The following is a 27,191-nucleotide window of genomic DNA, read 5'->3' on the forward strand; positions in this document are numbered from 1 at the left end:
TTAATTTGTATGTACATGTTAATAAAGTTTAAGGTGGAAGGCACATAGGTGTGAATAGGATAAGTGCCTTGCCAATTTTGTAAAAGGAATGCCCAATCTTGTACGTGCACTCTATTATTGGCTCAAGGGCTAAATTTTGGAATATGATTTAAATACCCATGCCGTGGAGAGAGCCTCACGCATTTGGGGAGAGAGAGAGAGAGAGAGAGAGAGAGAGAGAGAGAGAGAGAGATTGTGTGGTGAATAATTTTTCCGTTCATGTCTTTTTCCATTCAAGTGTTTATGTGCACCTTTTCTATGCTTTATTTCTTTATCCAATTTAATCAAGCAATTAAGAGTATATGGTTTAAGTTTGTACTTGGAGAAAGATTTCTTGTTTCATTCCTAGAAACACAAGGTTGTAGCAAGGGGGTCATCATAATAGCAATGCCTTTTGCCAAGATTTGTAAATGACAAAGGGCATCTCTAATGAGAGAAGCCACCGGTTTAGGAACACCGTCTTTGATTTTCTTCTCAGATACTCCTTGTCTTGTTGGTAGAGACACTAGGCTAGCTCCCCCACCCCTTCACAATGTTAGGTTAGAGAGATTACAATTGGATGAACCTTGAAAAGAGAAAAACAAAGAAACGAGGAATGGAGAGCCTTCAGAGACCTTCAAAATTTCATAACTCATGCAAGCATGCCACTTTGCAAAATTTGATAGTGAAAAAAGGAACAAACATTTCTTCTAGCTTAATAGATACTACACGTAACACGACCCCGATGACACATGTTACGATGCGATTTGCGACGTGCCATGAAAAGGAGCAACGAGGGTGTCGGCACGACACGTGTCACGATTAGCCAATCGTGTGCTTTGATTTTAATTTTAATTCTCAAAAAGAATTTACCACTTTTACGTTTTGTGGCCAGAGCGTTGCAAGTTGCAGGCCACAGGAATCAGCGATTCCCTTAGGATTCAGAGGTGCGTATTGCTTTATACTCTGTTGGGCAAGCAATCCACAAACAGGAGTATTTGGGTCCTCACATTTACTCTGGCTCTCATTAACATCGCCCACAACCCGCAGCATACCCATCCTCCACTCCAACACGAAGAAAAAAAAAGCCCCTTCCCCTCCGATCAAACTGCCCACAACTGCTAATCTATGTAATTTAGCTCCAAACATGGTTTGCTTAAGCTCTAATTGTTTCCCACTTTTGCTACTATAGCTCTAAACATCGCCCATTTCCGCTAACCTCTATCTCCTTTAGCTCTTCTGTTTACCCTAAATGGCCCTTAATCAGCAATGCCCATCAACTTCTGCTAGCTAAGTACTGGCCGCACATGATTTTTCTTCTCATCAAACCATCATGCCCCATCTTCATTGTACTAAGCTTGGCCTTGCCCTCCTGTGATGCGTCCTCATTGTCCTCCTGTGTGAGTAAGCTCTTCTTCATTGGGCATTTTTCCCTTCAATGTGAGTAACCCTTTTCTGAATGCTTATTGGACTGCATGCAATGCAAGCTCCCACCCGATTGATGAGTTCAACACATCCAGATTGCTTTTCCTTTCTTCAAAGCTCTTTCCCTTGCTGCAGTGATTCTTCCTGCACATTGCCCACATGGGTAGGCTTTAAAAAGCAGCTCAGAACACTCAAACAAGAGAAGCTTGGACCAAGCTCACTCCCTATACCATCATCTGCCAACCACCTAGGTCCCACAAGAAGTCGTGGCTCCCTCGCCGCAGTCATTTCATCGGAACTTGAAGCGGCAGAAGCAAGCTATGCAGTGGTGGAGCTACCCTATAAAGACAAGAATACCTCTAAAGAACAAGTCCTCTCCCAGCCAGGTACTTCACTCCGTCAAATTTTTGCCACTTTCATTTTCTGATGTTTGTAAGGAATGCTTGGCATGTTGGACATGCATTTTGCATGTGCTCGATGCTATTTACATTGCATGAAATTAGAACCTTTCTTCCAACTGTACATGACATTTGTAGAGTTCATGATTGGGATTTTGTCCATTTATGTTAGTGGGCCCATCCAAGCTGCCCCCACAGGGATGGATGGAAAATCTTACTGCATTCAGGGATTTTTTCTGCGGTCTAGATACCAGCACTGCATGGAAGGGGAACATTTTGTGTAATCAGACTAAAACTTTGTGGTATCATGCATGTATGTGCTATAAGCTGTGTCGAATTAGAAACTGGGGTTTTGTGAGCCAGACTGTCATGTTGACATTGCCATTAACTTTGAAAGCATTCTATACCTTTGACTGCATGATGTATTATCGAAGTATCCGATTGGTGCATCGTTTTGGTAAATGGGTGTCAGAGAATCCAGAATCTATACACCTGGGAGGCTGAACCAAACAGTATCCTGAACTTGGGTACTGCATGCAGTATGTGTTGGTGATCACCCAAGTTGTTGTACACATGGATTGATGTTGCTGACTTTTCAAAGTGTGAATAATGCAAGGTCCAGTTAAGATATCATAGTGCCTCGAGTGTCTTCTGTCTCTTACATGTGGTTAAATTGTGGTACAGGTTCTATTAACTAACCACTATAGCTTGCCTTGTAGCAGGGGAGATGGGTAGCCATGCTTTAGACCACAGCAGTCTTCAAAATACAGAGCTTGCCCGCACTGACTTGGAAGACAGCAATAAGCTCACAAAGAATCCTCTCAACATTGTATTTGTCTCTGCGGAAGTCGCCCCTTATTCAAAGACTGGAGGACTCGGTGACGTGTGTGGGTCTTTGCCCATTGCTCTTGCTTCTCGTGGTCATAGGGTGATGGTCATTGCTCCACGCTACATGAATGGGGTCGATGATGCCAAGTATAGTGCAGCTTTCGATGCACAATGCCGCATTAAGATTGGTTGCTTTGAGGCAGAGCATGAGATCGCTTACTTCCACGAGTTCCGTGCAGGTGTTGATTGGGTATCTCCATAAAAACTCTTTGATGTTTCCGAAGTGTGTGAAATGGAGAAATCAGCTCTTGCAGGCTTTGGTGATTTGGGTATAGAAACTGTATTTTCATATACCCTCATAATAAATAGTCTAGTTGTTTAGCATTGACTGCTCTCTTCAAACCATTCAATTGGCAGGTTTTTGTTGATCATCCATCTTACCACCGCCCTGGAACACCCTACGGTGACACTCGGGGTGCTTACGGTGACAACCAGGTAATTTATTCTTTTAAATTGTAATCCCTTATATATCCAAGCCATATTTTTTTGACATTTTGGGCAGTCCATATAGTCTAGTACAAATGCAATTACAAACTCCTGGAGCATATTTTTTGACATTTTGGGCAGTCCATATAGTCTAGTACAAATGCAATTATGAACTCCTGGAGGTAATTTCAACTGTTGTGTTCTTACACATTGAATAGTTAGCTTGCTATGAAATATATATTGAGAGAAGCAAAGGTGTTTGCAGTTCCGCTTCACGCTTTTGTGCCACGCTGCATGTGAGGCGCCCCTGGTTTTACCATTAGGAGGCTACACATATGGTCAAAAATGCGTGTTCATTGCGAACGATTGGCATGCTAGTCTTGTTCCTGTGTAAGCATTCTAACCCATATTTTTTGAGTGTGCATTGTAATTTCTGAATTAATGCTCAGGCAAAGATTTGCAGTGTTGGTGTTCTCAACTTTATCATGATGGCTTTAGGTTGTTGGCATCGAAATACCGACGTTTTGGAGTTTACAAAAACTCACGGTGTTTATTAGCCATTCACAATCTTGCTCATCAGGTATCATGTGGTGGGGTGAAATTGATGATTTTTGTGCATAACCTTGCTCAAGTGCTTCCTTGTCACCAACTTCTGGACAACTTGACGCTACAGGGTGTAGAGCCTGCTACAACTTATAGCAAGCTTGGAGTACCAGAAGATTGGTATGGTGCTCTTGAATGGGTGTTCCCGACATGGGCCAGGGCCCATGCTTTGGATAAGGGGGAGGCTGTAAACCATTTGAAAGGGGCTGTTGTCACGGCGGATCGGATAGTTACTGTTAGCCAGGTGGATCCATGAAGTTAATCTATTGCCACATTTCTACTCTCATCTTTTAGCTACACCTGCTTGTGTGTTGTCTTTCTAAGGCCCCCTTTTTGAATTGCCTTGCAGGGTTATGCATGGGAGATCACAACTGTGGAAGGAGGATGGGGTTTAGATGGCCTTCTTAGGTCACGGACGGCTGTAATCAACGGCAAGTGTTGGACTCGTTAACATCATTTTGCAACTGTTGTTTTAACTTGTCTTGAGTAGCATTGGTTAGTGCTCTTTGGTTGTTTGCCAGGCATCACTAATGGTGTGGATGTGGATGAATGGAATCCCTCCTTAGACAGAAATATTTCTTCTCAATACTCCTTGGAAGATCTTTCCGGAAAGGTATATCAGTCTTAATAGCACTAACCTCATGATAAGCAACAAGTGTAGGTACTTAACATGGTAGATTAACTATGCAGGCAGAGTGCAAAGCTGCCCTACAGAAGGAGCTTGGTCTTGCCGTGCGGCCAGAAGTTCCACTTGTAAGAGAAGTCCTTCATTTGTGTTTGATTGTGAATCTCCATTTGAGAGATGGCTTTGGGTGCTTTAATACAAGGTGTTTGCAGATTGGATTTATCGGGCGTTTAGACTATCAGAAAGGACCAGACATTGTACAGGCTGCTCTGCCGGAATTAATGCAAGGGGATGTACAGATGGTAACTACTGTGCATGCACTTTTTGTATTAACATTTCACATTGTTAATGTGACATGTCTAGTTTCCCAGCTCTTCTGGATATTTTTCTGGACCTATGAACCTTATGCTAGAGGAAATTACCCTGCTTAGCTATCGAAACTCTCTTTAAAGACATCAATTGAAAGAGCAGACATCTGACTCGGTGCACTTCTTGTAGTGGTTTGTCTATCTATGTCTTCAATTCCTTGTGTGAAACTCTACGCACTCCTAGGCTTCTTGTTGAACCTTTGCCCAGTAAGACTCCATGACTTGATCTTGACTCTCTTCGCGAATACCTAAACTTGCCCTTGGCTGGAAAAACACCTATACCTGTAGATGGATTTGGACAAGCACATGTACTTGTGTTAGTTGGCTCGGGCATCCAAGCACCCTATAACCAGATATATGAAACTAATATGCTCTCCCTCCTCTGTGCACATGTATGGCCACCCTGTGAAGCGCCGATGTCTCTGCTGCTGTGGGTTGTGTTTCTCAAATCCTGAACTGAGGTGTAATGAAGGTTGCAATTGGGTGTCCACTAAACTACCGTGAATACTAGTGTTTTCTGTCCACTGGAGCCCCTCCCTCTGATACGCTTCTTCTATCTTGATTCCGGCTGTGTTTTACTGCTCTACAAGTCGCCCTGTCTTCCTTGTTCCATCCACCCTTTGGCGATGCGCTTGGCCCCCTTGAAAGTCTTTGGCCTACTGCCACCTTTCACTACAAGAGCTATATGGTATAGAACTGAAAAAAAATGCAGCCTTGAAGTAAAAATGCAAACTTGAGGTGAAAATACTGATGATAATGGGGTTCTAGGCGATGAAACTCCATGCCTTGTTCAGATAATAAATTTTGTAGTCGTCCCTGTTCAAAGCCTGGCGCTCTGATACCAATGTAACATGGGTGCTTGCAGAAGTGTTTTATAATTAATTGATGTGATTAATCAGAGACTTGAACCCATGCAACAAATTACTTTTTCTTCATGCTCCATATACAGTAGAGAAGATGACCTGATCTACCTTGTATTACTTACATTGGTATTGCCAAAGCAGCTGCAAAGCTGAGCTTCTTTGGTATATTTACTATTTGCAAATGTGAACACGCTCCTCGGCTATGAAAAAAAAACCTAGAAAGATAGGGTTTGCTTGTTCTGATTCCACTTACTTGCTGTGCTTGATGCCTTTGTCAGTGTTTGATGACATGTGAACCTTCCCTTGCAAAAACCTTAGTGATGAGGTTTTTAAGAGAAAAGAAAGAAATAGAAAGAAAGATATGTTAGCCCTATGAGACCAAAGTGTTACAATAATGTCCATGGCATATCTTATCATGGAATGGAAAATAAAATAGAAACAAAACAAATCTATCTCATTGTGGTGATATAAAACTGTCCGTGGAATCTCATTATGGAATACGAGGAACATGGAACGTGAGAGGAGCATCAACCCTCAATAAATGGTATACCACTCTCCAAAATATCAAGCATGGGGCTAATGAGTATGGGCGAGAGGTCTCCCTCACCGCCGTCACGTAGAAAGGTAGCTCGGTGGTGGTGGAGCATATCCTGGATATGGAGCTGATGAGGGGATTGTGCTTAACATCCCGGGGGCTAGGGGCGTCGGGCATGTTGGAATGCGGAGGCCCAGTCTGAGGTGACTCCTCTGGGGCAAGGTGGGTCCACGGGATCCACTGTATGGGTGTCCTCCACCTCCCGAGTCTGGAAGAAGCTGGTGATGGTTGGTGTGAGGGAGGGGTCGGTGTGGCTGGGGCCGAAGCTCTCTCAAGAAAGTGTCCCTGTGTTTGTGGAACTCAAGCAAGAAGAGCCCTAGGCAACATTGGTCCAAGAAGTCAATAATCCTGGAGAGTGGACCAAATCCCTCACAAAACAGACAGTGAAACCTCTCGTGGAACTGGGTAGCAACATATGTAATGCTCCTCTGTCTCAACCTATGTGGCATAATCGGCAGATCCTCTCCTCCTTGGGTCTCCGTATGAGCTCCCCGGCTCTGAAGATGTGCTGAGCTCTACCTATTTCCCACTCTAAGGCGGTGGGATGAAACCCGTAGTTGGCCAATCACAATCCGCATGGCATGGGACATGTGAACATTTAGGTATCCCGGCTGGAGGATGAATCCATCCTCCGTGAGCATGAGGAAGTGATTTTTGTAGAAGTGAGGGAGCTCCAAAGGTGTGATCCATGTGTAGTGGGTGTAGAGGATAAGAAGATCTAACCGGATAACCCGATTGGCATCCTCGTGAGAGAGTTGGGGAAAAGGGATGCGGAGCCCATACACTGAGAACGAAGTGGAAACTGAGGCGTACCATTCTCCAAGGTGGCCCTTTAGTGCTAGCTGTTTGGAGGACTCTAGGGCAAACCTCTGGTACCTATAGGGATCATGAGTTCATCCACTACCATTGGGGCTGTAGCAAACTCTACCTGGATAATCTGGTGTGGGATTGATGGTTTGCAACGGATCATACGAGAGAACATCATGACGTGGGGCCTCCCAACTCGCTGCCAATCCTCATCGGATAAATATGGCCTCGAGAAGGTTGCTCCATACAACAAGGTTGGTATGGTGTCAAAAAGTCAACCCTTTGTCTTGGGCTCGTGGAAATGTGCCTGGAAGCACTACTGCTCAAGTAAGTTTAAGGTTGCATATTCCTGTGTCACTTTGGCATGTGTTGCGGGAAGCATGGTGAAGTGTGGGCCACTCAAAGGACACCAAGGTAGACATAGGATGAGACAGTCTCCACAGGATCCCCTTTGTATGTGAAGCTCAATCTAGATGTGAAGGGGCGGAGGTATTGAAGACCATTACCTTGGTTTTACCAAGGTTAACAAAGAGGTCCCGCTGAGCGCAGAAGTCCTGTAACGCATCCAACTATCTCTGAAGCCCCTCAGCTGAATTTGAAAGGAGGATGATGTCATCTACATAAAGTAGTAGGGGGATCAATATGCCTGCCAGTATAGGACCAGCCTAGCCTAATCCGTCAATGAAGCTTGATATCTCATCAATGTAGAGGCCAAAAAGAGCGGGCGATAGAGGGTAGCCATGTTTCACCCCAATAGTGTTGGAAATCTCGTGCGATGTACCTCCTAGGGCTCTCACTCATCCGGTGACAGACTCATAGAGGGTGATGATGCTTCCAATGGGACTCCTATCTCTTGTAGATGGTGTAGGAAGCAAGCTGGGGTACAATATCAAAAGCTTTGCGAGGGGGTGAATGGGAGAATTAAGAGTTCGGGTTTCATGTGGGAGACATACACAGAGAAGAAGGGGGGGAGAGAGAGAGAGAGAGAGAGTTGTAGGGATAAGTCAACTCATCAAGTGTGAGTGTGTGACTCCCCTATCACACATGTATATTTGCTCTAGTACACATAGTGCACTTAGTACATTAAAAGTACTAAGTGTACTATGTACTATAACTTATGGGCTTGTACACACTACAAGGGTGGGCATAATGCCTTTATCCCAACAACCTCCCACTTAAAGGCAAAGTGCCCTTAAATGAAGGAAAAGAAAAAATCAGCATGTACATAATAATATACAAGGCCGTATCAAGGCTGAAACTGGCCTCATCCAATGCCCATCAAGTGTCTGCAATGAGCAAATCGCTCTGGAGGCAAACTCTCTGTCAACAGATCAGCCGGGTTGTCATCTGTATGAATCTTGACAAGCTGAATTTGCTTGTTCTCTATCACCTCTCTGATGAAGTGATACTTCACATCCACATGATTCGTCTTTGCATGAAAGACAAGGTTCTTTGCCAACTTGATGGCACTCTGACTGTCACAATGCAACAATGGAATATCCCCTGTATAACCCAAATCAACCACTAACCGAGATAGCCATAATGCCTCCTTGCAAGCCTCTGTGGCTGCAATATACTCGGCCTCTGTAGTAGATAAGGCAGTGCACTTTTGCATCCTGGATATCCATGACACAGCACCTCTTGTGAATGTAAACACATAACCGGTAGTAGACTTCCGGTTATCTTCTGGATGACCGGCATAATCCGAATCCGTGTAACCATGCACTAATGCATCCTGTTTGCCAAAGCATATGCACATATCCTGTGTGCCCTTCAGGTATCTCATGACACCTTTCACTGCTTCCCAATGCTTCTTGCCAAGGTTGGCCATGTATCTAGAAACTACTCCCACTGCAAATGCAATGTCCGGCCTAGTAGCAACCATGGCATACATGAGACTGCCACAAGCTGAAGCATACGGAATCTTGGCCATACCAGCCCTGTCACTATCCGACTGTGGGCTGTCCATAGCACTGAGTTTCACATATGGAGGCAAAGGAGTACTAGTCTTCTTCCCCCCATCCATATTGAACCTCTGCAAAACTTTGCCAATGTATTCCTTCTGAGACAAATACAACACATGCTGATTTCTGTCCCGAAGTATCCGCATACCCAAAATGTGATTTGCATCACCCAAATCCTTCATATCAAAGGTTTGATACAGCCTCTTCTTCAAGGCATCCATCTCTTTACGAGATTTCCCGGCAATCAACATATCATCAACATACAAGATGAGGATCAATAGACTGCCATCCAAAGCTTTCTTGGTGTATAAGCAGTGATCTATGTCACTTCTCCTGAAATCCTGGGATTTCATGAATGTATCAAATTTATGATACCATTCCCTTGGTGCCTGTTTGAGCCCATAAAGACTCTTTTTCAGCTTGCATACAAGCTTCTCCTTTCCATTTACTGCATAACCCTCTGGCTGTTGCATATATATCTCCTCATGGAGATCACCGTGAAGAAAAGCAGTCTTCACATCCATCTGAATCAAATCTAGATCATCATGAGCAACCAAAGCTAATACAGCTCTAAGTGTGGTCATTTTGACCACTGGAGAGAAGATCTCATCAAAGTCCACACCATATTCCTGCTTGAAGCCCTTAGCCACTAACCTGGCTTTGTATCTTGGCTTTGCATCTGGTGCAACTTTGAGCCTGTAAACCCACTTGCATGGCAAAACCTTCTTGCCTATAGGCAAATGCACCAACTTCCATGTTCCATTTTTGTGCAGAGAATCCATCTCTGACTTCATAGCACGCTCCCAAAGAGCCTTGTTTGCCCTCTGTAAAGCCTCCTTACAACATGAGGGCTCCCCACAGTCAGTGAGCATCAAGTAGTCAACCCCTGGAACAAACCTGTCAGGGGCTCTGGAGGGTCTTGTGGACCTCCGTACCCAATGACCATCATTTGCAGGTTGCTGTCCAGCCTGCATATCACCTATTGGTGGCTCTTGTTCCATGCCATAAGGTTGAAAGATCATGCCCGGTATCTCCTCTAACTGTGGGATATCCATAGGGATATCTTCTGCCATCTCTGGCTGTCCATTTGCACCATTTTCAGCACCATTTAAGGGCTGGTTTTGTTGCTGTAATGGCTGATTTACAGCCCTTGGATGTTGTCCATGAAGTCCATCATCATCAAAGATGACTCTGCCAGGCTCCTGTTACCTTGCAGGCTCCTTATACATGCATGTTTCATCAAAAATGACATCATTGCTGCGTATAATCTTTCTATTCACTGGATCCCAAAGTCTATACCCCATTTCACCTCTGTCACCATATCCTAGGGATATGCATTTGTGAGACTTAGGATCAAGTTTGGTGTGCATTTCCCTGCGTATGTACATACGCAACGCAACGCAACCAAACACTCTCAAGTGCTTGTAGGACGGAGGCTTCCTTGTCCATACTTCCTCTGGCACTTTCCCACCAAGCCTCGTGTTAGGTGACCTGTTTATAAGATGAACGGCTGTCATAACAGCTTCAGCCCAAAAACCATGAGGTAATGCAGCATGTGACAACATAGAACCGACCTTCTCCTGAATGGTCCTGTTCATCCTCTCTGCTGTCCCGTTTTGTGGAGGATCATAAGGAGTAGAGAGCTCCCTCTTGATGCCTTTAGCATCACAAAAGTCCTGAAACTGTTTGGACATATACTCTCCATCATTGTCGGAACGCAAAGCCTTCAGTGTTTTGCCAGTTTGATTCTCAACAAGAGCAACAAACTTCTCAAACACTGAGAATGTATCACTCTTCAAACGAAGAGGATAAACCCACACCTTACGTGTGGCATCATCAATAAAGGACACAATATATTTTGCCCCTCCCAAAGAAAGCTGAGGCATCTCACATACATCTGTATGCACAAGCTCTAACTGAGCATCTTTGACACTCATGTGTCCCAACCGGCTATGCCACATAGAGATTTCCGGCAGCTCGGTTGCATTTACATTAGCATGGTGACAAACACCTGCATGCATAAAGTAAAGAGTGTCCACCTTAGAGCCTCTGGCAACAACCAGTGAGCCCTTACTAATCTTCCACTTTCCACGAGCAAATGTGGTAACATAATCAGCATCATCAAGCTGTCCAGTAGAAAGCAGGTTCTTCTTGATCTCAGGCACATGCCTGACATCATGGAGCATAAGCTGTGAGCCATCTGAAAACACAAGCCTCACATCACCTCTGCCAAGAATCTTGCATGCATGGTTGTCACCCAAATAAACTACTCCTCCATTGCCAGTAGTATACCTGACAAACAAGTCTCTGCAACCTGTGACATGAAAGGAGGCACCTGAATCAATGATCCATGAGTGCATACCATGACCATCTCCTGCAAGAAGTGAATGGGCATCAAGTGAAGACGTGAATAGGACCTCATCCTCACTGTCACCTGCATGTGACACATTGACTTCTTCAATCTTGACTCCACTTTTGCCCTTTGGCTTCATCTTTGTCTTTGTCTTTGCCTTTTCCCTTTTCTTTTTGATCATTCTTCCATTTGTAGCATTGCTTTTTGAAGTGTCCCTTCTTGCCACAATAATGGCATTCCAAGTCCTTTTTGGAGCGGGACTTGCTTCTTCCCCGTTCTTGGCTTTTACCCCTTTGCTGGGATCTCCCACGTGCATTCATTGCATTGGACTTTCCAACAGAATTGTTCTTCCTCTTCATCTCTCCTTGAAGAAGAGCTCCCTCAACATCTGCATATGACAGCATAGCGTTCGAATTGCTAGTTGCTGTCCTGAATGTGTCCCAACTCTCTGGCAAAGTGCATAAGAGAAAGGTGGCTTTGAACTCATCGTCCATTGCCAACTTTTGATTGATTACCTGGCTGACAACACCATTAAACTCATTTAGATGGGCTGTCATAGACGCCCCTTCCTTCATTTGAAGACCTATGAGTTTCTTCAACCAATACACTTTGCTTGAGGCACTTTGCTGGGCATACAAGTCCTGCAATCTTTGCCACATTCCCCAAGCTGTCTTCTCTTCACGAATGCTGAAAAGTAAAGAGTCTGACACAGACAACATGATGGTGGATCTTGCGAGCTCATCCATATCTTCCCATTCTTCAGCAGTAAGAGAAGCGGGCATTACATCCCTTTCTTTGATAGGCTTGTGTTGCTTCTTCTGGAGCAACACATTATAGCACTGGGTTTGCCAAATATCATAATTATGTGAGCCTTCAAGCTTCTTGATGTGAAGCAATGAAGAGCTCTCACGTGTGGTTGCCATAGCAATATGCAACCTTTGTCAATGCTTGACTCCCTGCAAGATGTGCAAACACTGCACCAAAAGCACACAAAGTGCTCACAGTTGTTCTCCCAAAGTTTATCTCCCACTGCGGAAGCACAAATGCAACTCTACTCCCACTGTATGTGATAAAATCACCAAAATCTGGTTGCTGCAGATTTAGGACAGCACCTTAAATGTGCTCTGTTCCCCTTCCAAAGTACTGTACAACAGTACCAAGTGCTCACCAATGATGTACCAAATCTGTACCGGCAAGTACAGCAGCTGAAATTGAGCCTTTTCCTCACTCAATTCAATGTACAGCCATGCCAAAACTTGTACAAAGTTGTACCAAATCTGTACCAGCAAGTACAACAGCATTAAATGCTCTCTTGGCTGTCCAAATGAGTGAAAATCAGACTTTTACAGTCTCCACCACTGCATACAACAGTCCCGAACAGAAATTGGGCAAAAGCCCTTTGACTGCAAGTGGATTTATGAGGATTCAAGGCATAAAAGTCTTGCTTGCTGCTTTGCCAAGCTCAACAAGCATAAAATCTTGAAAAGCCCCTTGATTCAAGATCAATTTCCGATCATACATGGTACATTAACGCACATGAAGGCATCCAGAGTCTTCACAATGCTTCCCCCTGGCCACATATACATCCAATAATAAAAGCCCCTTGATTTACAGGCACATTGAGTGTTTGACAGGCATCAACACAATGCCCAAAGCGTCAAATGCGAGTGCTTGCATGCAAATCAATCCAATTGGCACAAAAGCCCTTTGATTTGCACTGCAATTTCCTGCAATTTTGGCCCAAATGTGAGATTGCTCACATCATACAGCATGTATGAATGCCCAATGGCACAATTACATCAAAAGCCCCAAATTTTGACATCCAATTTCCTGCAAATTGACTCTGAATGTGACCAATGTCACCCAATTTTGCCAATTTTGCTCAAAAATTGAGCAATTTGGCACCTGTACCTGCTCAATTGATGATTGTACCTGCTCAATTGCAAATCCCAAAAAAAATTGAAGCAAATACCTTGTAATTTTTGATTTTTTGTTGCAGAAAAAGGGGGTGATGATGCTGATGCTGTTGTGTGTAGGTCTTGCAGGTTGCAGGTTAAGGCTTCTCCTAGCTGCTTTGCTGAAGTAATGACTAGTTGGTGAGGTGGCGGGAGCTCCTCAGGCGTGCTGCAAAAGAAGCTGCCGTGTATATACCCGCCCAACGCCTGCGAATGTTTTGCTTTAAGCTGCAAGTGGGCGTGAAAGCACCGGGGACGCCGACGACCTGCGCTTGGGCGAGCGCCGGGTGTTTGTTGCCGCCGCCTTCGCCTAGTGGTGGCGGGTTGTGCTCGCCCAGCCTACCACACTCACTCTGCGACCCACGCCTCAGCGCCTCCCAGTCGCTCGAGCTAGCCAGTCGTCTAACGCCTCAGTAGTCGGGCTGCGCAGTTTGTGCAGTGGACGGCGCTCACAGACTCTTCTCACGGCTGTTGACGCTGCGACTACTCCTCACGGCTGCGCGTGAAAAATCCACGTAAGCCTCAAGGCTGAGCGCCGCTAAACTCCTGCCCGACTCCTCCAGCTGTGCGCTAAACTCCTGCCACGTAGGGCCAACGCCTTGCTGCAACTCGTGGCCAACACTGCACACAGGCGACTTCCAGCGCTGCAGCTCTTCTACAGTCGACTTTCACTGTCTTGCAGCGCCCAACACGACAGCAAGCTCGAAGGTGCTCACAAGTCCATCCACAGTAGCTCTTCGATGTAGAAACCCTACCACTCTCTACCACAGGGATCTCCTGTAGCCAAAGCTCTGATACCAGTTGAATGGGAGAATTAAGAGTTAGGGTTTCATGTGGGAGACATACACAGAGAAGAAGGGAGAGAGAGAGAGAGAGAGAGAGAGTTGTGGGGATAAGTCAACTCATCAAGTGTGAGTGTGTGACTCCCCTATCACGCATGTATATTTGCTCGAGTACACATAGTACTCTTAGTACATTAAAAGTACTAAGTGTACTATGTACTATAACTTATGGGCTTGTACACACTACAAGGGTGGGCATAATGCCTTTACCCCAACAGGGGGGAATTTTCCTCAATCTCTAGTTTTTTTATTTTTGAGTCTAGGGTTCTCTGCCCGGGTTGTCCCCCAAAATCTAAATATATTTTGGGTCCTTTTGGATTTTGTGACGCCTTGTATCTATGTAAGGCTCCTCTCCATCTTTCCTTTTTGTCCCTGCTTGGGGGGGGGGGGGTGGTGGGTGTTTTGGTATGCCGATGTAGGCTGTCTTTGTTCCCTAGGCACGGTATGACTTAAGCCTCTGAGCCATGTTCGTGAGCCCATGAGCCAGTTGCAGGGTCCATGTCTGGTTTTTGCTAGTGTTGGTGTATGGGACTATTGAAGGTTATGCATGAAACTCCACCATCACTCCGAAGGAGGTTTATTGGGTATTTTGAAGTTAGTATGGAGTCTAGTTATGTGTCCTTAGTGGTGTGAACGCACTAGGTGTGAACACACTAAGTATGAACACCCTCTTATTTAGGGTCATAAGATAAGGCCTTGGTGACTAAAAGCATGTACTTGGGTTCTTCGTTCTTACAGTGAATATCATTCAAGTTGTGCAATCTCTCTCTCTCTCTAATCCTTGTACTTCATTACCATGGCTTGAGGTCCATCTCCTCTTTCCCTCAAGCCTCCCTCATCTCCTACTCACACACATCTTCAACATGAAGATCTTCCATCCTCCATAGCCTTGATTCCAACAATACTGACCAATACCTGATTGTACCTTGGAATTTCTGAATTACATCACTTTTGGACTTTTCTAGGAGTCTTGGGTCACGGCCCTCTTGGGGTCCGCATCACGAGACCTCATCTGGATCACCTAGTGGGGACTCTAGGAGGGGGTTGGATCAAAGGTCCTCAACTCCTCATCTTTCCTCACTAAGCGATTCAGTTGTACTTATTGGATTGCTATCCCACACATGGGGATTAGTGTCCAGGAGGTCTGTTAGAAGTCATCTCCTGTCTTTATCAGACACCAAGGCCTCTGTTGTGGGTGTGCCCGCCCTGTATAGGTGTTTATCATTTTTCCTCACTCCCCGTATTTTTTTTCCATTTTTCCCTATTTTTCCAGGGTGTGGGAGGCAGTGTAGGACCTGTCGGCTGTACCAGATGCTGGCCGACTGGTCACAGGCAGTCCCAGTTGCTCCGTGCTCTGCTGGCCGACTGCACACGAGTGATGGCCAACTTTGATATGCTGGCCGACTGCTGTATTTTCAGGTCGTGGGCATTTCAGGTCCAGTTGGCTGTCCATCTACTGGCCGACTGCTCTCATGGGGCCATATAAATAGGCCCCATTTCCCCCACATTGTATTCATTCAGTTTTCCTTGGGATCTTGTGTATAGAGAAGAGTTATACGCCTATCTCTCTCCTTCTCTTGTGCTGTCTATTTTCTGCACTCTACTTGCTCTTGTGGTCTCAAGTTTGGTTATCATTTCCGCTGCGTATTTTGACATGGTATCAGAGCCCTAGGCTCTTGATAGATCTTGGGAGTTTTCTGAGCAAGAGGGGGATAGTTACGTTGCTGATGGGTGGACTGTTTGGACTGTTCGGGAAGAGAAGTTGCAAGAGGAAGCCGGGCTAAAGTGCTGGACAGCCACTTGCAGGTTTAGAGTTTTTTTTTCCCACCCACCCACCCTTTTCGGTTACATCCCCGTGATGGCAGATTTGTTAGAGATGGGGCTGAGAAGCATGTGAAGATCCCGACTCTCCCCACGTTCCCAGTGGACTGTCAGTTGGACGAGAACAATTACGGCATCTGGAAGGTGATGATGGAGTCTGTGTTGGAGTCATATGACCTTGCTGATTTCATCGTTATCGGGGTTCCAAGGCGAGAAGCAGAGGAAGGGGAGTTACTGTCGATGAAGAAGGACCGAGAGGCACAGGCACAGATGTGGGATCGTGTCAACGCCAGGGTCCGGCCATTTATTTTCCTCAATTGCACACCACAAGTAATCAATCACGTAAAGCACATGACGCTGGCCAGAGGCATATGGCAGCACTTGGCTTCTCTTTATAACAGGGTATCACCATGAAGAGGATCTCCTTGGAAGTGCAGATGCGGGTTATGAACCCTGCAAAGTCATCGACGATGCGGGAGCACATTAACAAGCTGCAGGCTTTTCAGCAGGAAGTCCTCGAGGCTGGGAAGGAGATATCATCTAAAGACATGGCCATTACTTTGCTGTCCCACTTGCCTGCTCAGTATTCCGCTTTCTACTCCTCTTTGATTACGAGTGGCAGGCTCAGCACCATTACTTGGGAGGAGCTCGTGCCCATGGTCTTGGACCAGGAGGAACGTTTCACGAACCCTTCTCACAGCGGAGGTTCGGAGGCCTTAACTGGCCAACGGTCGAAAGGCCGGAATAACAACAAGGGCAAAGGGAAGGCTTCACCGGAGAAGTCTTCTGAGAAGTAGTCCGACACAGAACGAGAGAAGCTGAAGGTCGAACAACCCTGCAATGATTGTGGCGAGAAAGGCCACTATTGGAGGAAGTGTCCTAAGCAGACTGGGAAGAGTGCTGATTCTTCAGCCTCAGCTTCAAAGACTCCTGTATTTGTGCACTTAGAGATGATGGACTCCGATGCTTCATCGTCTTCGAGCGAGGGGGCAGTTGGCTTCACCGCGAAGGATACCCGAGAATGGATTCTTGATAGTGGTGCTTCCAGGCGGCACATGACTCTGTCCTGTGACTTCTTTTTGGATCTGGAAACGGCAGTCAGGTGTGGCATTTTTTTTAGCGACAACTCCACTATTCCGATACACAGTGAGGGCCGGATGGAGATTATTCCCGACGGCAAGGGGGGCAAGCATGCTTCCCGTGTTCTTTACGTCCCTGCTCTAGGTTTTCATCTTCTGTCAGTGCATGAAGTATGCAAGACTGGCTTTCGGGTGGAATTTGAGGAGCATTCAGTTGCTCTACGGGACTGTGAGACTGGCCAGGTTGTTTGGGAAGGCGGTGTGGAGAATGGTATCTACAAACTCTCTGTTCTCTCCTCGTTGACAGGTTCTCAGGTCGGAGATCTGTGGCACTTTCGTTTTGGCCACTTAAATGTGGACGCACTGCGGTGAGCTTTCCGAGACCAAATGGTGGTTGGCTTGCCAGATGTTGGCAGTAGGCAAGGACGTTGCAGTTCTTGCATACGTGGTAAGCAGCACAGGGAATCCTTTCCGAAGCAGGCTTCCAGGCGGGCTTCGAAACTATTGGAGTTGATTCACACTGACTTGTGTGGACCTCAGCAGACACCATCATTAGGAGGATCTCTCTATTTTATGCTGCTTGTTGATGACTGTACCAGATTCACGTGGGTCTACTTTCTTTCACAGAAGGACCAAGCTTTTGCATGGTTCAAGGATTGGCACGTGATGGTGGAGAAAGAGTCTGGATTGCAGGTAAAGACTCTTAGGGCTGACAAAGGGGGTGAATTCTCCTCGATTGTATTTCTTAGATTTTGTGCAGACCATAGCATCAAGAGGGAACTGGCCAATATCGGATCGCCTTTAGAGAATGGAGTTGTAGAACGCAAAAACAGGACTGTGGTGGAGATGGCGAGGACCATGCTGGAGCCTCAGGCTTATTTCGCTATCTTTGGTTCAGGCTAATCTATGGCTGCTTGGACTTTTGCGAAATCTAGAGAAATTCCGTCTTTAAATACCAGGAAGCCCAAGTATTCAACATGGTCGGCGGAGAGAAAGTGCATTTGCTCTTTTTTGCAAAGAGTTGGTGCTTCCTTAGAATCTCAAGAACTTTTCGGATGTGAGCTTCATGGTCAGCTGCATTCTTTGAGTAAATCAGAATATCATCAAAGAAAACAAGAACAAAATCATCCTTTCAGTAACTTAGAAGCTTTTACTAATTGCAGATCTGGGGATCCGGAAACTCCAGTGATCTTCCTCGTCCACTTTGGGGAGAGGCTGTGGCAATGGCTGTCCATACCCTCAATCGGTCTCCAACGACTTCAGTACCTAATATGACTCCGTTTGAGGCATACTTTGGCAGGAAACCTGATGTCTCGCACTTCCATGTTTTTGGGAGTGATGCGGATGTACATATTCCGAAGAAGCAGAGGGGGAAGCTTGACTCCAAGTCCCGCAAGCTTATATTCGTGGGGTATAATACTCTTTCCAAGGGATACAGATTGTATTATCCAGACAGGAATGAGATTGTTGTCAGCCGGGATGTGGTCTTTGATGAGCATGTTCCAGTATCCACTGTCGAGGAGCCGCCACTTCTTGGAGATCCAGAAGAGTCTGATGATGATTCCCAGACCATTGCTCCAGTTGATCACCCTCAGTCAACACAAGAGGTTGAACCCACAGCTGGAGTAGAGCCTCGGCAATAGCAGGAAGCTCCACGATTTGTTCGAGTACCTAGGTGGTTGTTGGACACCCATCGGGAGTCGGGTGTCACGGAGTTTCCCTCCGAGTGGACCACAGAGGACGGCCCTCGAAGATCACACAAAGTTCGAGACAAAAGCAATACAGCGGAGCTTCTTCAGGTAAACTATGCTCTGATGTCTCGTATTATGCGGGACAAGGAGCCCACTTCTGTCAAGGAAGCCCTCTCACAGGATACTTGGAGGAAAGCCATGCAGGTGGAACTTGATGCCATCGAGAAGAACAACACATGGGAGTTGGTACCGAGGCCGTCGAAACGGTCAGTCATTGGTGTCAAATGGGTCTTTAAGACCAAGTATGCGTCAGATGGGTCGGTGGACAAACACAAAGCCAGACTTGTGGCTAAAGGTTATGCTCAGCGGCCAGGCATCGACTACGAGGATACCTTTGCACCGACAGCACGGATGTCCACGATTCGGACCGTTCTTGCCCTTGCTTCTTCTCAGAGGTGGCCCGTGTATCAAATGGATGTAAAATTTGCGTTCCTTAATGGTGACCTGCAGGAGGAGGTGTATGTTAGAGCAGCCTCCAGGCTTTGTTGTTCCAGGATCAGAAGGGATGGTTTACAGGTTACGTAAGGCCTTGTATGGTCTTAAGCAGGCTCCTAGGGCTTGGAATCAGAAGATTGATTCCTTCTTTGTTCAGATTGGATTTCAGAGATCAGTTGCAGATCCTAACCTGTATCTCTTTTGGGAACGCGGCATGGTTATGATTATCATCCTGTATGTGGATGATCTCATTCTCACCGACGGTCATGTGGAGCATATTAGTGTGACGAAGGCTGCCTTGTCAAAGGAGTTTGAGATGACCGACTTAGGCTTACTCCACTTCTTTTTGGGATTGGAGATCTGGCAGACCCAGAGGGGGTTTTTGTCTCTCAGTGCAGCGGTATGTTCATGAGTTGCTTGAGGCCTTTGGGATGGAGAACTGCAAGCCTATTACTTCGCCGATGGACCCAAACACAAAGTTAACCGTTAATGATCCTTGTGAGCCAGTTGATGCCTCGCAATATTGGAAGTTAGTTGGTTCATTGATTGGTTGCTGAACACCAAATTGGACTTGAGCTTCTCCGTGGGGCTGTTGAGCTCTTTTATGCAGACGCCATTGAAGTCTCATTGGGACGCAGGATTGCGGATCTTGCGGTATCTGCAAAGTACGAAGGATCTAGGACTCTTTTACACAGGAGGGGATGGAGTCAGACTCCAAGGTTGGAGTGACTCAGATTGGGGAGGAGATCCAGACACGAGGAGAACTACTTGAGGTTACAGTTTTACCCTCGGCTCAAGAGCAGTAAGAGGCAGCCAACTATTGCCCTATCATCGACAGAGGCAGAGTACCGGGCTGCTTGTGGTGCTGCTTGCGAGGTTGTGTGGTTGCGGAGGCTGCTAGGCGAGATTGGGTTTCCACAGAAGGAGCCCACAGTCATCCAGTGCGATAACCAGAGTTGTATAGCTATTGCTCAGAACCCGGTCTTTCATGCCCGGACCAAGCACATAGAGATGCAGTATCACTTTGTACGTGAGAAGATCTTGGCTGGTGACATCTTGCTACTTTATTGTTCAACGGAGGACAATGCGACGGACCTCTTCACAAAGTCTCTACCTTATGCTACGCCCAGGCGGCACTCCAGCTCCCTTTGGTTGAATATCTCTTCCTTGTGTATAAAAGACCTCAACCGTTGAGATGCTGGGTCTCCCTACTTCAAACGAGGTGGATTCTTGAATACTAGCTCTCCATCCTCTCCTTCCTTGAGATCACCCTTGCGGATGAGATAGGAGAGTGCCAACTCCCTTGGCTTCTTACCCACTTCACAAGCCATGGACTCAAAGGTCATATCCACCATAGCACTAGCTTTCCTTGCTTCAATGACACTTTGTACATGGGGATCTTCATGTAGAAATTTCAGCTCTTGCTCCTTTGCCTGCAAAAGCTTCTTCATGTGCTCCAATTCAGCCCTCAAGGCATTGGGCTCATCCTCATGCATAGGCTCTTTTCCACGGGATGGCTGTCCCATGAATGCAGTGTCATAACCTCTCTCAAGAGGCTTGTGCCTTCCAAGCAATGCATCAGAATCACGTGAAGCACTTGATTGTCCTCTTGAATCTGGCACCTCCAAAGGATTGCCTTGGTTGTCCATTGAGTCAAGTGTCCGTGTATGCTTCCAATCTCAAAACACCGTGCCTCGTGTTGAGAAAGAGAGACAACTTGGCTCTGATACCAATGAAACCGCTCCCTACAGGAGGCCTACAAATCAGAAGACAAAATACACATTTTTAAAGCACTTAACTAATACCAACAATGGACATTATTAGCAACATTAAAACTAAAAATGACCAAATGGTGACAGAAATAGACCGGGTTACTCTAGATTGTTCTGCAATGGTGACTCCTTTGGCCCGAGGATAGGCTTTAGCAGCTTCAACTCCTTCGGCTTCAGTGGCTCAATCCTTGATGAAATCTTCAAACATTCGAGCTCTTCATCGGGCCTGTTCCTTCTTGGCCCAAGCTAGGAATTCTTCTTCTTGAAGATATTGTACGAACTTTTGAAAATCTCGATATTCTGTTGAAGTCATGGCCGCGGTCTCATGAGAGAGAGATTGGCGGCCTTGGTTCGCTTCTAGAGGTTCTACGGTGGCTTCGTAGTTGTTCCCTTCTTGAGGTCCTTGGTCTCCCTCGACTCTTGACATGGTTCTGTTACCCCAGAAAAGATTTCTTCAAGAGAAATCCTAATCTGATACCATTGTAAGCCCAACGGAGCGTGCAGTGATAGATTCAACCACGTGTACAAGAGATATAGATAGAGAGAGAGAAGGAGAAGAGAGATGGGAATAGGGATTTCACACAGTACACCACGTTGAGCGGGGAACAGGCCCCGCCCCCTTTTCAGGAATTTATTTCAGGAACAATCCACGGGCTTTTCCAAGCCAAGACTGATACAATTAATGAATACAATATCAAACAAGAGTATAGATGTTGAGGATAGGTTGAAGTCGGGGTTGAGGCACAAGATCTCTGATGCCGAGCTCACCACGAGGATGACCCACAAGAGTCTTACACCGAGCTAGTACCAATATCCAAAATGTGAATCAAATCTGATGCTTTCCAATACCCACAAGAACTTTGCACTCAAACTGGAAAAGGTTCAAAACTGGCAAACACCAAAGTGGTGGATGTTGGCACAGGACAGGAGGAGATGGCGCCACAATCTTCAATGTTCTTTTCAAGAAGGTGGGATAGATACAGTAGGGCAACGACTCTTCTAAAGGTGGTTGTAGTTGGCGGATAGTGCAGCCAGTGGCGCAGGTGGCGGCTACTACAGGTAGCGGCACTGTTGATGTAGCACTGGTGGCACTGGTTACGTAATGGCTGGTGCCAATTCTGGTGGCAATTGGAGGCAGTAGGCGTCTGGTGGTGCACATAGGCTGGGCAGAAGTGGTTGCAGGTGACGCATAGTGGAGCAGCGGCACAGCACAGGGAGGCACAATCGATGGACAGGGTGGTGCACAGCTAAGAGGGCAACGGAAAGTGGCGATCTCAGGCGGTAGGTAGCAAAGAAACAGCGGCTTCTGGTGGGGGGTGGTGCACAAATGATGGCCGCGCACGGCGGCGGAAAGTAGAATAGCTGCGGAGGCGGGCATTGCAAAGGCGGCTGCCGCCGGCGGAGATGGAGGAAGTGGGTGGTGTTAGAAGGTAGAGAGGGAAGATGATGATAGTGAGGATAATGATGCTCTTGCTCTTCCCAAGATAGCTCTCTCAAGTTCTGTTTTTTTATGAATCTCCTAGAGGATACAGACTTCTTATATACCTTAAGGGAGGTCTAGCTTTTTGTCTTGCCTTGCTTTTTTTTTTCTCTTTAAATATTAATAATAGCCAAAAAAAATAGCCAAAGTTCTTGATTTTTCTTTTTGTAGCTTCAAGGCCTTGCTTTTTGGCCTTGGAGTTGTTTTTTGGAAAAGCGGCTTTAAGTTCGATGTTCTCTTTCCAATGGTGCCCTTAGCTTTTTGGTCAACATAGTTTGACTTTTAGCTTTTTCTTGCTTTTTGACTAAGATTGGTGCTTTTTCCAGTGCCAGCTTTGGGAACCCTGTTTCCATGTGTCCATCAACCTGCCCACGTGTCCGGGCATGAGTTCTATTATGTGAAAAGAGCTTGGAGGGCCAAATAGTTACATAATAACTCTAGCTTTTAACTTACTCACATACCCTAGGTTAGGCCGTCATACATGAGTACTTTAGATTCATTAATTAAAATGCCCATAGTTATCTTTTGAGGAGTCATCACTTCCTACTCTAAACAAATTACACATGATTGTAAGTTAATGCCTAGATACCTCTATAAGTACTTGCCACAAAAAAATCTAAGATCACTACCATACTAGATTTACCTTCACTAGCATACTAGCAAAGTAGATAATGCCTAGATAGCTCTGTAAGTACTTCCCACAAAAAAATATAAGATCACTACCATACCAGATTTACCTTCACTAGCATACTAACAAACTAATACAATAGTCTTTTCGGTTAGAACAGCAGTGAATTCTTACAGCCCCTAACTAAACAAGATTAGAAGCATGGATTCGCTAAGATTACTATTAAACCTCTTGTTTTAAGCATAATAGAAACCCTACTTCCTAACACATACCCTAATTGAAAACCCAAACTGTGCTGGACCTTGTGATGCATGCTCTAATACCAGGATCACAGGGGTTCTTAACTTAATGGAGATTAACACACAATCACAGGTTAGCTTATGCAGAAGCATGAATGGAAACATGCAATCGACAACAAGACACATATTGCCCTAATCTACTGTATTTTCCAAAACATGAATGGATTTGTACAATGATTGCAGATCAAGAATACATCTGACTCATTAATGTTGATGATGCTCATGGTATGTCGGGTGAGGCCTTAGTCCTAGTCCTGGTGCCCACCTCTGTCTCTAAGCACACACAACTCAACATGACTGACACTTAGCTCGGGAACACACCCTCTGACGCAACTACACTGTAGAGACATGTCCATGTCACATTGGCAAAAAGTGTGCACGTGACAATGAAACTATTTGTCTTTCCTAAATAGTCATTATTGTGTTAAAGCAAAGTTTCATTGAGAGAGAAGAAAGAAAGAAAGAAAGAAAACTAGATTAACGTCAAACACTTATAGACTCATAAATTGATGCGCTTATAGATGCGCTCTGGACTTTTACAAAAAAAATCTAGAGAGCTGCCTGTGGCAGTCTAGAAATAGAAAAAAAGGGGAAGGATGCTCTTCTCCTCCGATTGGCCACTCTGGGAGGAGAAAGCTATCTCATACAATGGGGGGAGGGGGGAACAACCACACAAGTGGTCTATAGTGCCAAGTGGGCTCACCACCAATGTCAGCGAGAAAGGGACCGTGACGCCAAATCCTCAAGAAGGCCTCGTGGCGCTTCTGATGAATGATATCAAGCGAGATGCTCCGAATGTACTTCAATGGCGAGGTGAGGGTTCCCTTGATGGCCTTGCTCTCCAAATGTGCCACGCAACAATACTGCTGCAAATCTCCCATTTCTGGCTAGAACTGGAGTCCAATGATCAGTGGATGGGCTTGGGACTGACACTACAGAAATATGGAGATGAGAGACATGCAGGGCAAGTCCCCCACCCTCCTCCTCATATGCCATGGCAGCCTCAGCCCAAGCCACTATGCCCCAAGTAATTGGAAGGGGGCCAGTCCATAGTGAAAATGCGGAGAATTTGCTACCAAACCTGGTAAGCCTTGGGGCAATCCCAAAGGCATTGACGTTGGGATTTTGGAGATGGCCACACCTTGAACAGATTGTTGGCCTACCTCCTATGGCTAGCCAAGTGCTAGCCGCTAGGCTCCGATGTGCCAGCTGCCACAGAAAGAGAGTGAACTTTCATGGCCGAAAACTGTCCCACAGCCTCTTCCAAAAACTTGAGAGAAAGAGGAGGGAGGCCGTGAGACTGCCCCAGTGCCCTATTGCTGTTGGAGTGCCCTCGATCTCTGGCATCTGAATGCTGCGGCCCACCCATGCAGTGTAAGCAAAGAAGGGGCTTCTGGGAGCCTCCTCATTGTCATAGGGATCATGGGGAGTGCTGTCAGAGCCTCCGCAAGCTCCTCTGCAGGAAAGGGTGTCAATAGGAAAGACTGGAGAGTGGCCTCTCTCGTGTGCCGCCAGACCCGCTCACACGCGTCCAACACCTGTGAGGATAGGGGGCACCCGTGGCTTTATTAATAGCGCAACATAGAAACCCTTCACAACTAGGCTTCTTTATTCCCATTGCCAAATCGCCCATGGCACAAACCTCCATGCCAAAAGCCTTAACAACCTTATTAAAGAGGTTCTTAAAGCAATGTTTATGGCTGAACAATGTGCTTGTGCCTAGTGCTTGATTCAAGATATATTAAGCATTCAGCATAAATATTTGTTTCCATATCAAGTTCTCATGGCGAGACAAAGAGCGAGAAGTAACATGCATCTAAAAATTGTGAGAGGATTTGATAGCCCAAAGCTTGAAGAAGGGCATGGCAAGTTGCCTGTCAAAAAGTTGTGTGAAGACCTTTCTGAGCTCCTCTGACCTTGGCTAATTTTGTAGTCTTTAGCTTGAGTTGCATTGGAGTGAGTTCCTCATCAATCCAAATCTTTGTACCTTTTAAGGTTGATTCGATTGTTTTAGGACCCCAATATATATATTGTTTTGTAAGCATAAGTTATTAATGCATGGAAACTGAGGCAAATACTAGCTCTTAGTTAATCATTGGCATTGATGCATGTAGTTGCTCACCTAAGTAGCCCATATCCATATCCATAGACCATGCATCAGGTAAACCGCCCACATGGATGTAATGGGCTTTTGATTGACTGCCTTAATTCTTTTTGCTCTTTCAAATAAGAGAGAGGTTCTCATATTTTTGGCTCTATCTTATTTGCAGGTTATGCTAGGTTCTGGCGAATCATCGGTTGAATCATGGATGCAATGGGCTGAGTTAACCTATAAAGACAAATTTCGTGGATGGGTAGGCTTTAGTGTTCCTGTTGCACATCGCATTACAGCAGGGTAAGTCATCCTTCTGCATGCCTTCTTTGTGTTCCTTGGAATGGATGATTTTGGAGCTCCAAAGCATATTTTCTTGATTCGATGCCTGGCCTAATTAGTGTGTTCTTATATGGATATTTTGTTTTCTTCACAGAGTATAATACCTCAAACACACCAATATCTAGTGTTCGGGAATGGCTACTTGAGGAAATTAACTTGATTTTTTTCAAATCCAACAGGTGTGATATACTGTTGATGCCCTCTAGATTTGAGCCATGCGGTCTTAATCAGTTGTATGCGATGAGATATGGCACGGTGCCAGTTGTTCACTGCACTGGTGGACTACGGGTATGTTAACTTTCAAAGAGATTCAGGAAACTTATGACCACCAATCTTGTACCATTTAACATCAATTTAATTGCTGTTCAACCAGGATACTGTTCAAAACTTCAATTCATTCGCACACAGTGGACAAGGAGCCGGGACCGGGTATACCACATCTTTTTTTGAGAGAGAATTTTATCTTTACATCATTTTGAAGCTCTGTACCCATTTAAACAGTATGTCCATAGACCACCCTTTGAGCAAAAAGAGACCCATGTTCCCTTGTGTGATTGTTTTGAAGCATTTTGTAATGGCGTTCAAAATGATATTCACAAAACCCCTTGCCTGTGAACCTTGCTCTCAAAATGCTTTCCATGCATAAATTCGAGTCACTGAGACATGGTGTTGTGTGCAGTTGGACCTTTTCGCCCTTGACAAAGGAGGCCATGCTAGAGGTAAGGGAGATATGTTGATTCATCGGCGTAACAGATGCTAAGTACACAGTTTTTGTGCTTGTGGTTAACTGGACAACATTTTGCAGGCTTTATGGACAGCCATACAAACATACATGGAGAACAAATCGTTGTGGGAGGGTCTGATGCAGAGAGGCATGTTACAAGATTTTACATGGGACCGCGCAGCCTTGCAATATGAGCAAATATTTGAGTGGGCATTGATGGACCCACCCTATGCATAGGCACTCTATGGAAGCTATCTTTGTGCCATCACTTCTGGGCAAGTTGGTGGAACAAATCTATGTTTTTCTTGTAAAAGCCTCTTGTGAGAGTTTTCAGTTGTTGTCATGGAGATGAGGCAAAGCCCCCATTGGTGCTGTAAGCTTTCCCTTCATATGTGGACCAGACGAGTGTAGTATGGTTGAAGATAGAAGCTTATCACTAGTGAAGTAAAAGTCATAGCCTATAGCCTTGTATTTGCTTGAAGAGCACTTAATAAATGTTGTTATAGGTGACAGTTGAATTATGTTGTATCTGGCAAGCAAGCAAAGTAGGGGGTTTCTGTCGGAATGCACAGTGGAAAAATAAGACAAGTGCTATAGAGAACAAAACGCAGAAGTGTAGAGAGAGAGAGAAGCTGTAT

General features: G+C 45.6%; 1 protein-coding gene across 3 annotated transcripts; it reads left to right on the forward strand.

The window, feature by feature from the left end:
* Nucleotides 1-892: 892 nt before the first annotated feature.
* Nucleotides 893-27,074, forward strand: LOC147620144 (soluble starch synthase 1, chloroplastic/amyloplastic-like). Of its 3 annotated transcripts, none has more exons than XR_015261748.1 (15): nucleotides 893-1,829; nucleotides 2,564-2,919; nucleotides 3,087-3,164; nucleotides 3,421-3,545; nucleotides 3,654-3,735; nucleotides 3,829-4,002; nucleotides 4,108-4,189; nucleotides 4,280-4,371; nucleotides 4,449-4,511; nucleotides 4,596-4,685; nucleotides 25,666-25,790; nucleotides 25,924-26,117; nucleotides 26,203-26,258; nucleotides 26,509-26,548; nucleotides 26,635-27,074. XR_015261748.1 is itself a non-coding variant. In XM_086772338.1 (15 exons), the coding sequence occupies exons 1-15, from the start codon at nucleotides 1,478-1,480 to the stop codon at nucleotides 26,788-26,790; spliced, it is 1,980 nt and encodes a 659-aa protein (XP_086628464.1). In that variant the 5' UTR covers nucleotides 893-1,477; the 3' UTR covers nucleotides 26,791-27,074. The 3 variants fall into 3 exon arrangements, 2 of the variants coding, with proteins under 2 accessions (XP_086628464.1, XP_086628465.1); XM_086772338.1 differs by having other exon boundaries at nucleotides 26,009-26,117; XM_086772339.1 differs by lacking the exon at nucleotides 893-1,829 and having other exon boundaries at nucleotides 2,854-2,908; nucleotides 26,009-26,117.
* Nucleotides 27,075-27,191: the final 117 nt, after the last annotated feature.

Source organism: Cibotium barometz, chromosome 32, assembly GCF_041138505.1.
Source record: "Cibotium barometz isolate CiBa-2024 chromosome 32, ASM4113850v1, whole genome shotgun sequence".
Taxonomy (NCBI): Eukaryota; Viridiplantae; Streptophyta; class Polypodiopsida; order Cyatheales; family Cibotiaceae; genus Cibotium; species Cibotium barometz.

Excerpts from the sequence above, each read along its gene's own strand:
- LOC147620144 (XM_086772338.1), top strand. The coding sequence starts at position 1,478 with ATGCTTATTGGACTGCATGCAATGCAAGCTCCCACCCGATTGATGAGT. Across the intron at positions 3,165-3,420 it reads GTGCTTACGGTGACAACCAG|TTCCGCTTCACGCTTTTGTG; the intron begins GTAATTTATTCT and ends AGGTGTTTGCAG. Across the intron at positions 4,190-4,279 it reads ACGGACGGCTGTAATCAACG|GCATCACTAATGGTGTGGAT; the intron begins GCAAGTGTTGGA and ends GTTGTTTGCCAG.